Source organism: Eublepharis macularius, chromosome 1 (assembly GCF_028583425.1).
Source record: "Eublepharis macularius isolate TG4126 chromosome 1, MPM_Emac_v1.0, whole genome shotgun sequence".
Classification (NCBI taxonomy): domain Eukaryota; kingdom Metazoa; phylum Chordata; class Lepidosauria; order Squamata; family Eublepharidae; genus Eublepharis; species Eublepharis macularius.
In genome coordinates this window covers 22,657,481-22,670,739 of record NC_072790.1, presented here as the reverse complement: position 1 = coordinate 22,670,739, position 13,259 = coordinate 22,657,481, and the positions used below count along the sequence as shown (strand labels likewise).

General features: G+C 45.9%; 1 protein-coding gene across 1 annotated transcript in view; it reads left to right on the top strand.

Moving 5' to 3' along the window:
- Nucleotides 1-13,259, top strand: part of PKHD1 (PKHD1 ciliary IPT domain containing fibrocystin/polyductin) — a 334,621-nt gene that overhangs the window by 64,259 nt on the left and 257,103 nt on the right. The window contains exons 28-29 of the mRNA XM_054970556.1: nucleotides 4,639-4,867; nucleotides 8,116-8,266. Coding sequence (XP_054826531.1) covers nucleotides 4,639-4,867; nucleotides 8,116-8,266 — 380 coding nt within the window. The remainder of the gene's footprint in view (nucleotides 1-4,638; nucleotides 4,868-8,115; nucleotides 8,267-13,259) is intronic.

Sequence of the window (13,259 nt, the reverse complement as noted above, 5' to 3'; positions counted from 1 at the left end):
CAGCAGCTTGGTATTTGGTTCTTTGCTTTGGTATTGCACCTGCTAGATTCCAGGGAATATGTTTTGCTTGTACTTTTGGGAAGATAGACAGTAGTGCCGACTGGACCATGGAGAATAGAGGCCGAGACTATGTTCTCCCTTTTTTATAATCACCAGTAATTCTGCTAATGACAAACACAAACATTTTTGTTTGCATGCTCTGGAAGCCATGCAGACTGTGCTGCTGCAGGCAAGGTATGGAGTAGAAGTAAACATCCCCCCTGCCGAAAGGAATTAGCACGCAGACACACTCTTACCTGTGCCCAAACTCAGTGTCTGTTTTGAATTTAAAAGCACCCCTGGGGGCTGTTTGTCTTGGGATGGAGCAAAGGGGGGAAGGACAGGCAACTTTTTGGTTTCGAGGCCAAATAGGCATTTCTTGTGCATTTAAACATAAGTCTACCTGTTTGCATTCCCGTGTTTCAGCTGCATTCATCCGATCAGGGCCTGACTGCCTTTCCCACAGAATGGTTTGTTCTGCCTGAGCATTTTCAGTTGATAGCCCAATATTGAGGAACAGCAAGTGTGAAAAGTGTAGAGTGGTTCTTAAGTATTAAAAAGGCACGCAAGGTGGAGCTCTTATGCAAGGTGTTGTTAAAACTGGTAAGTATCATTCAGGCTGGGTTCCCCCCCCCTCTCTCAGAAGAACTCCATTGCCTGGACTAGGAAGAAACCTAGTTCCTTGGGATCCCCCTCAAACCGTGTGTCCAGCTTGTACCACCCCTGTGGATGAGGTGCAGGCACCGCCGGTGCGTCTCGCGGTCCTGGAACTGGACCCGGCACACCACCATCTGGAGGGCTCCCTGCAGGTGGCCTGGGTTGCATCAGGATTCGCATTATCTCCCGAAAACTGTCCAGTAGTTCTCCCAGTCCTTCTTTAATGTCATCTATCTCCCCCCAGGGGGCACACATCTCCTTGGTAACATCTTGGGGGGCCTTTGGCTTATCCAGATCTTCAGGCTCCTCTTTTGTCGAGCCAGTGTCATCTCCTCCCGGCTCATCGTCATCTCCTGGGGTGGCCTGCATCTCCTCTGGCATGGTAGTGGGGTTGCTCACACTCAGTTTGAACAGCTTACCCCTTCGCCTCGCTTTCTCCTCTCGGCTTCGGCGGCCGTCGGGCCCTATGGGTGCCCATTCCTGGGGGGAGGGGTAGTGGTCAGCCAGTTCAGGTAGTTGGCCCCCGACTTGGGGCATGCCCCTAACCCTTTGGGCACTTCGCCTCCGGTGCCCTGCGGTTGCACTGGGCTGGGTGGTAGTCCCTCTTGCATCTCATGAGATTCCTTACCCGCTTCGTCTGACAAGGCACAGGTAGCGAAGTTCAGGAATCTGGTTCTAGGGGTACTTTGGGACTTCAGCCAAAATGTCAGGTCTTGCCAGGTGTTTTCCCCAAACACTTCACGGCATCACTCAGGTGTATGAGTTAAAGTTACCTTATTAAAGAAGAATACTGGTATCAAGATGGTCAGACAGGATCATTGGCTGAAGTGACTCAAGGTAGCAAAGCAAGGTTAATTATAGGATAAAGTCCATGCCCCCTCAGTGGGAAAGAAAGTCCATTAGGGTTTTGGCGCGCTGAGGCAGGAGAGAGGGGAGGAGGAAAAGGATGAGCTCTGCTCCGTCTCTCAGGAGGTTGGTGCAGTCTCTGCTGGAACTTCAAGGCCGCGTTCTCAGGCTGGCCAGGAAATAGTAATCAAAACACCTGCAGCTAGCAACCAGTCAGCAAAATAGGTTCCCTCTGCATGTTCTCAGAGAGATACTACACACTGCAGCAAGAAATCCATAACCCATGACAGATATGCTGGAGGCGTATCTGACAAAGTCATAGTATAAATGAAATAAATAAACTCTGTTTCACCATACTGTAAGTAGCTTTGAGCTTAGAGGATATGTAGGATAATTAATGTATATGTGTTAAGTGCCATCAAGTCAAAGCCAACATGGCAACTCAGTAGGGTTTTCAATGCAAGAGATGAACAGAGGTTTGCCATTGCCTGCCTCTGCATACTGACCCTCGATTTCGTTGTTGGTCTCCCATCCAAGTACTAACCCTGCTTAGCTTCCAAGATCTGACAAAGTCAGGCTATCCTGGACCATCCAGAAAGAAAGCAGTTATGGTTATATCTTAAAGCAAAAACAGTACACAAAGGTGGTTCTAACCTTCCCTGGGCCTTAGTTCACTGTGTTTGATTTCAGTATTTTTCTTCCAGTCTGTCTCCAGTACAGGAGCGTTAGTAAGACTCGGATATAAATGCTGAAATTAAATAAGGGCAGTGAGGGGTAGTAGAATTCAAATCCTCTTGCCAAGTGTAGATCCCTTCTTCCATAGTAGACACAACACTCTCTGCTTGAGGACCCCAGGAAAGTTGAAAAATTCATTCCTGTCTTCTTGTATTCCTATATTCCTGTGAGAGTTTTGCCAGGTAACTCTCAAAAGACTTCACTGCATGAGTTAAAGAACTTTATCGATAAGCTACCAGTTCAGCACTTACTCCATCCTTGACAGGAATGGCATTTCTCTACAAGCACAAAGTATAAGTAGGATTCTAAGCGTGGGCAAATTCCCAACTCCCCACCTCCTTTAGGTGACAGCTAGCTCAGTTCAAGAGGAAGCCTCTCGGCGGGAAAGAGCAGAGTCGATGTAGGAAAAGCCCCAAGGTCACGAGTGCCTGTGCCAGCACTTCTTCCCAGGCTCAGGTCAGAGGAGTGTAGGCGAACAGACAGATAACACTGGAAACAGCCCCTCCCTTGCATATTTTCACATCACAGTCAAGCAGTTTCATCCTGTAGTTCTACCCGCAGCATCAGAACATAACAAAACATTGCCTTACACAAGGTCTTGCTGGGTATGGCAAGTAAACACCTGACAATTCCCTTCCCTATACTTTCGCTCTGCAAACGATACTTTTAATTTGATATTAAAGCATGGATGGTTTCACCTATAGGCTCAAACCTATGCCCGGAGGATACTTTGGGGAAGTGGAAAAATCTCCCCAAATATCATTCCAGTTGGATGCGTGGGAGGAAGTTATAGTTGAAATCAGTGGAAACAAGAAAGAAAGGGAACAAACAGGTTCTTATATGTTTTATGATACAGAGATAATAACAGGAACTGAAAACTAAAATTAAATTTCTGTGCACATCGCAAACGCGTATTTATTTAGGTAGTAGGCAGAGAATGCCTTGAAATCAGTGTTGACTTATGCGACCGCTGGTGAGGTTTTCCTGGCAAGAGACTATCAGAGGTGGTTTGCCATTGCCTGCCTCTGCGACCCTGGTCTTCACTGGAGGTCTCCCATCCAGTTACTGACCAAGGCCGACCCTGCTTAGCTTCTGAGATCAGGCTCGCCTGGGCTATCTGGGTCAGGGCTGCTTATTTATTTAGGGTTAAATAAAATAGAAATCTAGTGGCACCTTCAAAATGAACAGGATTTATTTCCCTGTGAGTGTTCATCATGAGTCAGAGCTCGTGTCCTCTTTCGGAAGAAGCGACCTCAGACTCACAAAACCTTATACTGGAATAAATTCTGTAAGTCTTTAAAGTGCCTGCTGGATTTTTGCTTTGTTTTGCTGCCGTAAACTAACATGGCGACCCTTCCTGAATTATTTAGGATTGCCAGCTTTTTCACTTGCCTTGTACCTTTGGAAGCAGCGAGGCCAAGTTCCAGGTTTTGAGGGGCATTGGGCAGACTTCTGTTCCCCCCACATGCCATCTTCCCCTCCCACCTGCTTGTGTGTCCTTCTCCCGCTGGTGTACTGTTCCAGCAGCAAGCTGAATATACTAATCAATATGTACTAGACTAGAATGTATGCCTATAGTTTTAAGAGAAGTGCATCTTGGGAGTTGTAGTGCCTTACCCCACAGGTTCAGTTCCTGGGGCATTCAAAGCCCGCCTAAACTTGTTAAGGCAATTTCTTCTTTTGTTCATTCACACCTCAGCAGGGAGAGGAGCAATTCATCTCTCTTTTTTCACCACATTCACTGGGTCTACAAAGCTCCACCAAGCGCCAAAAATTTTGTTCAATTTTTGAGTGTCAGGTAATGTCACGCTATTCTTCTAAACAAGGCTTTTTTTCTGGGAAAAGGGGTGGTGGAACTCAGCGGGTTGCCCTTGAAGAAAATGGTCACATGGCTGGTGGCCCCGCCCCCTGATCTCCAGACAGAGGGGGGTTGAGATTGCCCTCCGTGCTGCCAAGCGGCGCGGAGGGCAATCTCAACTCCCCTCTGTCTGGAGATCAGGGGGCGGGGCCACCAGCCATGTGACCATTTTGAAGAGGTTCCGGAACTCCACGGAGGGCAATCTGAACTCCCCTCTGTCTGGAGATCAGGGGGCGGGGCCACCAGCCATGTGACCATTTTGAAGAGGTTCCGGAACTCCACGGAGGGCAATCTGAACTCCCCTCTGTCTGGAGATCAGGGGGCGGGGCCACCAGCCATGTGACCGTTTTCAAGAGGTTCCAGAACTCCGTTCCCCCGCGTTCCCCCTGAAAAAAAGCCCTTCTTCTAAAGCTGTGGGAGCAGGGACACCCAAAGAAAAGGGCAACTCCTTGACTGATATGAGTGGATGACTTTCCCTTTGACCTCTTTCCCTTCCTAAACAGCATCCTTAGCAATTCTCTGTGGCTTGACGTGGTCTTTGGAGGAGGAGACCAACTGCGCAGCACCAGTTCCAGCCTTGATCCAGTGCGACATCCACGTCATGTCAAATGCTTCCGTCATGAAAGCGGCCACACCTTACCTATACCTGTGCAGCAATTCGTGTTCCGCTTTACCGTCTGACCAGGCAGCCGCCAACTCATCCCATGGCCTTTTCACCGGCCTTTTCATCAGGTGAGACGTCAATCTTCTGCCCGACAGCAGCTCGATCTTGATTGCTGTGTTGTGTCGGAAGCATTTCAGTTTTGTAGGAACAGGGCCCATACTGGGAAATAAACGCGTTGCAGAATTTCTGTTTGCAAAGCTGGTGATAGCAGCGTGTTTTGGCCTGCAGAGTGAAAGAGGGAGAGAGATCTGCTTGATTGGATGTGAAATCCATTCATTGTGGATATCAAAGCATCTCCCCCTGTGTCTTTTTAAAGTATTATTTGAGTCTGAGAGGCATCACAAGATCCATCTAGTAAACAGCCTACTTTGTTCCTCCTTAGGTTTTTTTCCATATTTATCTTCTGATCCAAAGCAACATCTGGCAGTGCCATTGGGCAAAAAAGATTAGGGATTATGAAAAACAGAAGAATGTGCTTCTCTCCCCCCGCCCCCCCCCCCCACCATTCTCTGCTTCTTTAAATCTGAACTTCGAGTCAAAGCACTGCCCAGCAAGTCTGTGTCGCGTTGACCCAAGTCATACTCACAGTGGGTGTCTCTGAGCCAAAACACACGTTAAGAAATACCTAGGTTCAGCACGTGTTCTCTTACCTCAAGGTTTGCCGGGATCTGTAGGCGTCCTGGAAGCTTAAAGTTTAGCATTTACAGAGCAGCAGAGAGGGAAATACAGGCACCTGTATTTCCCTTCCCCTTTCTGCTGCTCTGTAAATGCTAAACTTTAAGCTTCCAGGACGCCTACAGATCCCGGCAAACCTTGAGGTAAGAGAACACGTGCTGAACCTAGGTATTTCTTAACGTGTGTTTTGGCTCATAGTTGGTTTAAGCTCCCCTCACCCCACCCCTGTAACTGACCCACAAGAACTTACCAGCTCCAGTTATAGTGCAACAACCTGTGTTTGGGACAGCTGACAATATCCACGAAGCCTGTGGGAATGAAGGCTGTGCTTTACTTGCTGTCTGGTCTCTTTAACAGCAGTTGGCCACAGTCATGAAGCACGTGGACTTTCCCTTGCAATTTGGAGAGTCCTCCTTTACCTTTCAATTTGTTGCCGCGTTGGGAGAACGTGGCTTCCTTTCTCCCTCCACAGGCCTTCCCTTGTTGGGTCTTGTCCCTCAGCCCTTAATAGGGTTGCCAACTCTGGCTTGGGAAATCCCTGGAGATTTGGGGGCAGTAGCTGGGGAGGGACTTCTGTTTTTCCTAGACTTTATGGTATACCATAGAGTCTCTCCTGCAAAGCTTTCATTTTCTCCAGGAGGAACTGATCTCTGGAGACCAGTTGGAATTTCAAACAAACTCCAGCCCCGTCCTGGAGGTTGGCAACACTAACTGTTGCTCTGTACAGCAGGTGACAGGAAAAGAAGAGTGCAGAAGATGACTGTGGAGTCAACAGAATTTGAAGGCTGACAGACCTTTATTTTGGGAGTTGGCAACCAATATGTGCTAATTTTATTAAGGATTAGTAAAAAGTCTGGCAACTTTAATGTTAACGGAATGGATGCAATCACAGTGGCCCCCTCTTAGTGCACCCCCTCAAGCATTTAAAGGGCCCAAAGGCAAGGTCCTAACAGTCCTAGAGAAAGGAGAAACCAACTCTATTATCTTCTCTTCCTGGAAGGGTGACAAGAAGCACAAAGAATCCCGTGTATAGAAAAGGGAAATTTTGCCAGGTGCAGCTTCTCTGGTAGGGCTGGAAAAGCGGCCCTTATGGAAGTTTGGTCGGCTACACAATCATTAAAGATACAGGCACCCTTTCCATCTTTGCTGCTGGTCACCTCATTCACAAGGGAGTCCCCCCAAATCTGGTTTGGGAGCTTAGCCACTTTGCTAAGAGCCAGTTTGGTATAGTGGTTAAGAGCATGGGACTCTAATCTGGAGAACCAGGCTTGATCCCTATGCCTCTGCTTGAAGCTGGCTGGCTGACCTTGGGTCAGTCACAGCTGTTAGGAGCTCTCTCAGCCCCACCTACCTCACCGGGTGATTATTGTTGTGGGGATAATAATAACAATATAACACACTTTGTAAACTGTTCTGAGTGGGCATTAAGTTGTCCTGAAAGGGGGGGGGGGGTATATAAATCGGATGTTGTTATTATTTGTTATTATTATCTGAAAGGAAGAGGAATCAGGTCGAGATGTCAGGTTGTCCCCCCAGCCCCAAGGCTTGTGTCTTTAAAAGCTGTTTCATCTTTCCTCCATGCGACATCTGCAAAGAAAAAGCTTCACCTGCTGAATTTCTGCTGTGAAGGATACAGGAGTCCTGCCAGAAAACAAAAGTGAGCCACCCTCATAGGCTTTCTGTGCTGGTTCGCTTTTGTTGTGATGAATGTTTGGAGGAGAAACAAACAAAAATGCGATTCCTCACCCAAGTGCAAGTCAGCCTAAGGATAGTTAAGATCGCTCAGAGGAATGGAAAGTGTTGTCCCAAGAAGAGAGGAAAGGACATTATCATTTTAGAAGTTCCCCACCCAAATGAGCAGCTGTCGGCACAAAGGGCTAATTAAGATCTCCCCTTTGCTATTACAATTCCGATTACTTTTCCCCCCACCCCATCTCCCGCTTCCCAATGTGAGAAGAAGAGATTTGAGGGGTGGGGGAGAAAGGGGGACTGTTAAACTAACTGGCACATATATCGAATCTGCTTAGCCTGGGCTGTTAAGTAAGTTTAATTAATTTACTAAGTTAATGTTCCAGTGCTAGCAAGGAAGCATCATCGCTATCAGCTGGGTAGCAGGAATTGGAACCCTAAATGAGCTCATTTTTTCACAGTTGGAATTAGGGACCAGTTAGCCAGTTGTGTGGTTTTCCAATTTCTGCGCCTGCCCTAAGGGACTTGCAAGTTATTCATTCCCCAGGATTAAGTGTGAGTAAGAGAGGGAAGAGAAACAAGGGTCTGATGCCATCTTTTTGACTCAAGCAGTGTCTGTTTTCTCTAGTTGCACGCTTGGTCCTGAAACTGAAGCTGCAAATATATATGTATCAAGAAGCAGACAGAAGAGCATCCCTGAGAAATATTTCCTGTGTATATTTTTGGTCGAGGGGGTTTACAGATGTGGGGGGTGGGGGGTGGAGGGTAGAGAAGAGGGCAAAACAAATAAACAATACAAGAATGGAAACAAAATTACAGAAATTTGCAAAGTTTGACAAATGGTGGCCTGGAGTTGCCACAAGCTAATGGCTTGCGATGATTAATAAGAGTAAAAATAATTGCATTTCATTAAGATTGATGACACCCCATTTAACCTTCCTTCTCGTTCCAGCCCTAAAGTGGAAAGAGATGAAGTTCTCATCCATAATAGCTCCTGTAACATTACCATGGAAACTGAGGCAGAGATGGAGTGTGAGGGACCTAATCAGCCAATTACCGCCAAGATTACTGAGATATGGAAAAAACGGGGCCAGACCACTCAGGTATAATCAAATCTCTTTTATAGACTGATTCAAACAGCTTAAAATTAAATTTGTAATATTGTGTACATTTAAGGGGAGGAAAAAAAAAACAATTTAGGCCAGGCAGAGGCAATATATAATATTAAATGCTCTCCAACTTTGAATAGCAGTTTTTAATGCCGGCAGGGGAACTAATGGTTAATCATATGGTTTGCTTATCACATATCAACAAGGCTTCCCCTGTTCCTTTTAACTGCCTGGCTATCTTGCTGTTATCTGTTTATTTTTGCAAACTCTTCTTACAAAGACAAAGTCTCTTCCTAACTGGACGTTGCCTCCTGACTCAGTTGCTGAAATCAGAGATCCGGATCGTTTATAATTCGGACAACGCCCGTCGCTTTTAGTTTTGCAGGTCGTTTGAAACAGGAGGGTGACAAGCCGCCTTTTCATGGCCCTGTGATGTAGCCGCTGGACACTTAACGCAATCGAGCACACTTAAAAATGTCTGTTCCCCCTCCCAGCTTTTGATCTTGAAATCTTGAATGACAATTACAATTAGGGAATACTGCATTTAGTTTCTATCCCATGTAGGATCTTGAAGACAGTTTGCAAACATTATTTCAAATTAGATGGAGTGGGGAAAGCAGGCAGAAGTCGATGGTTCCAAAAACAAGCAAAACGTTCTCCAGTCTATGTTGTATGCCCCGTTTGCTCTGAACAGCGGCACCAGTTGCCTTGTCTAAACACAGTCCTGTGAGTGTGTGAGAGAGGAATGCACAGGATGCCTACCTGTGTCAGTGAGAACATATTGGACAGGAGGTTGGGCGTTTTTTAAATTGTTGCCTTACCTGTGTCAGCAAGAGCATATTGGATTGGCGGGTGATCCCAGAAAGCGACAGGCAAAACCATCTGTTCATAATGTTGAAAACAACCTGAATCTGCTGTCTCCAAAATCTGAACTTCCCGTTGATATCTTGCTATCTGTCTCCCTTAATGTATCGTGGGACAAGAGGAAGTGACTTCACGAAGTAGAGGAGAAAAATCAGATGTAACCATTTTGAGTAACTTCCTTTTCTTCAATTTATGGATAATTGTTGGACAGCTGTAAACTGTCTGGCTGATGAGTTCTCGGTGCTAATGAATAAGCCATTGTACATTTGCATATATTTTCATTCGATAAGAAGATCCCTGCTGGATCAGACCAGCGGTCCGTCTGGTCCAGCATCTTGCCTTGCCCAGTGGCCAAACAGTTACCCTGGAGGGCCAATAACAGGGCCTAGAGGCTGAGGCCTTTCCCTGATGCTGCCTCGTGGCTCTGGTACTCAAAAGTTTATTGCCTCTGAATGGGGAGGTTGCCTTTAGTCACCATGGCTAGTAGCTGCTGATCCTCCATGAATCTGATCTCCATAAATCTCCCCAAGATCCTCCATGAATCGGTCTTATCCCCTTTTAAAACTATCTTTGCCTATGGCCATAACTACAGCAAATTCCGCATTTTAATCACTTGTGTAAAGTAGTATTTCCTTTTGGCTGTTCTGAATCTACTGCCCATCAATTTCATTAGATGTTGAGTTCTAGTATTTTGGGAGAGGGAGAAAAAGTTCATGCATAATTTTATAAACCTCTGTCATGCGCCTCCTTAGTCATCTCATTTCTAAACTAAACTGTCCCAGACTCTTGAGCTTTTCATCATTGGAAAAGTGCTCCAACCCCTTAATCATCTTTGTTGCCGTCTTCTGTACTTTTTCCAGCTCTACAGGTGCAAATGAGACATTGCCACGGCAAGATGCAATTGAGCCTGTGAGATGTAGCAACAATTCCATTCCTCTTCTGGTCTGTCACTATTCAAACGCTGACTTTGAGTCACTTGCAGTCTCTCAAACAGCGTTGCTTAGAAATAAGTGTTGTGGCTACGTCCATCTATGCACCCATCACTTGTCCTCAACATCAAATGCATGTGTGAATGCACTTTCACAGATTCATGGCCACAGTGTAATCACAGTGATAGTAGTCCTCACTGAAGATCATTTATATGCTTAGGCAAGAGCGATGCCTTGAATGTTATTATTTAATATTTGGACATGTATTTATTATTTTAAAAAATTATATGCCATCTCTCTAAAGACTTGCTTGAGTAAGCTTTTTATACCCCAATTTTCTCCCCGATGGGGATCCAGAGTGGCTTATGTCATTGTTTTCCACTTTTCGATTTTATCCTTACAATAACCCTGTGAGGTAGGTTAGGCTGAGAGTGAGTGACTGGCCCCCTGTAACTGAATGAGCTTCCATGACAGAGCTTTCCATGGCGAAATAAAACACCCAATATTGTAATACCTTTATATGAAGATATGGTGCGGCCTCATTTGGAATAAATACTGTGTGCAGTTCTGGTTGCCATATCTCAAAAAGGATATTGCAGAGCTGGAAAAAGTCCAAAGGAGGGCAACCAAGTTGACTAGTGGGCTGGAACACAATCCCTATTAGGAAAGTCTGATGAGCCTAGGAGTTTTCAGCCCAGAAAAGGGGAGACATGATAGAGGTTTATAAAAGAATACATTGGATGGAGAAAGTGGATAGAGGGAGTTTTTTCTCCCTCTCCCATCTTTCTGTATAAAAGGCAAGCTGTATTGACGATGATGCACTTTTTATCCTAGTGCGCCTGTGTGGCCAATGTGGGCTCCAGAGGGCGCCACTGTGGCGGGATGGCCAGGCGAGCCCGCCACTCCTCTGGAGGGAGCTGCGATGGTGGGATGGCCACGTGAGCCCACCCACCCCTTTGGAGGGAGCCGCAACAGCAGGAAGCCGACTGTTCCTGGGTTTTCTAGGGCTTGTTTTTTAAAAACAGGCTCTGTTGGGAGTAATGTTATAATTTGGGGGCACTTCTGGCAGCGAATTCCATAGTACTATAATTTAGGGGCACCTCTGGCACCAAGTTTATGGGCAATAGGTGCAGGCAGACAAAAGGAAACACTTCTTTACTCAGTAATTAAACTGTGGAATTCACTGCCAGTGGAGGCAGTGGCCAAAGATAAGTTTAAAAGGAGGTTAGACAGACTGAGGGCGGAATACAGGTTTTTATTTCTTTATTATTTCATTTAAAACATTTATTAGCCACTTTTCTACTCTGTATGAACTCAAGGTTCTCACAGTATAAATAAATGAAAACAAAGTTTAAAAGACTGCCGATAAACATAAAAACAAAGTTAATTAAAAGCAGTCCCAGATAAAAATGTTTTCAGTTACCTCCTGAAGATCAGCCGTGGAGGGGCCCGGTGCGCCTTCCTGGAGACGCTTCGTGGGAATGCCACTGAAAAGGGCCTCTCTAAGGTTCCCACTAGTGCCATTTTCACACGTCTTTAAAATATTCATGGAAGGCTGCCGGCTTCTTCGCGTTATTTTTGATGCCATCCGTTTACAAAAGGGAGGCAGGGAGTGATAATGGTGCTTTCATGGCGTTTTGTAAACGGATGGCGTCAAAAATAACGTGAAGAAGCCGGCAGCCTTCCTTGAGTATCACGCTATTCACTATTTTAAAGATGGCCCAGGTGAGCTTCAGGAGGGCCTCTCCCTGTGATCTTAATTTTTGGGCAGGAACATATGCGAGAAGACGGTCCTTCAGATATCCTGGCTGCAAGCCCTGTAGGACTTTAAAGGCCAAAACCAACACCTTGAATTGTGCTCATGAGCGGATTGGTAGCTAGTGTAATATTGGGGGTCACATGCTTCCAGTAGCTGGCCCCAACCAGCAGTGTAGCCACAGCATTCTGCACTAGCTGCAGTTTCCAAACACTCTTCAAGGCTTGCTCCAAGTAGAGCACATTGCAGTAGTCCAGTCTAGATGTAACTAAGGCATGGATCACTGTGGCTAGATCTGACTGAGCCAGGAACGGGTGCAGCTGACGCACCAGCTGATGCTGGGCAAAAGCACTTCGAACCACCGGGGCCACCTGGTTTTCCAAGGTGCCTGCTGTGTCGAGCAGAACTCACAAGCTGTGAACCTGACTTTTCAAGGGAAGTATAACCTCATCCAAGACAGGAGAGATCTCAAGTTCCTGGTCTGCCTTCCTTCCTACCAGGAACCCCAAAAAACTCTTGTCTTTTCAGGATTCATCTTGTTCATCTTCATCAAGTCATTACCGGCTTCATATAGGTATGAAATAGCATGGGGGATAAGGTCAAAATTTGCAGAACTCAACAGACTGCCAAAGCTATGCTTTTTTAAAAAAAATCTACGCAACTAATAAAATCTTCAGTGGCCAATCAGAAGCCCTACTGAGCCAAAGCCCTACCTGGCCCCACCCACTTCCTAAAAACACTTGGCAAGAGTCAAGAAAGGTGCCATGTCGGGTCCCTCAACCTAGCAACTGAAGCTGGCATTCTGGGCTGTGCTTGAAGATCCACCCGCAGTGAGAAAAGCAGCAGAAGCCACAGATCTTCTTCCCCAGGAAGCCACGTAGTGCCATGGCAGATGATCTGAGCAATAAAAATTTGTCAGGGCACACCGTTTAAAAACAGGTTTCTTTTTAGCTATCTTCACCCCTATAAGGGATAGAAATGCAATTTGTTTTAAATAAAACCTTTTGGGTCTTTTTTCCCCAAGCAACTAGTTGCTCAGATAAAAACCTCACTCCACTTAGGACACTGAATGACTGGAAATCTGACTGAATTCAGGTCACATTGAAAAAAAGGAAATACGTGACAGTAAAGCTGAGCCTGCTAGCCCAGAATGAGGCAGCAGATTGGACTGTATGATTTCTGACTATGGATTGGGGCCGGGGGCGATATTACTTTGAATGCTTCTTTTTTAAAAAAAACTCTGCAAGTAAAAATTGGTGTATCAATGGAGAAGTTCTAGTTTTGCTTCTGTCTGCTGTTTTCTACTTATATCTGGGCTTTCATGTATTAAAACATGATTCTGCAGGGGCTCAGAGTTGGCGGGGGGGGGGGGAACAGTGTTTACTTTTGAAAAGTATCCCATCCTGTTAAACCGCTAGGGTTCTCCATGCAGCACTGA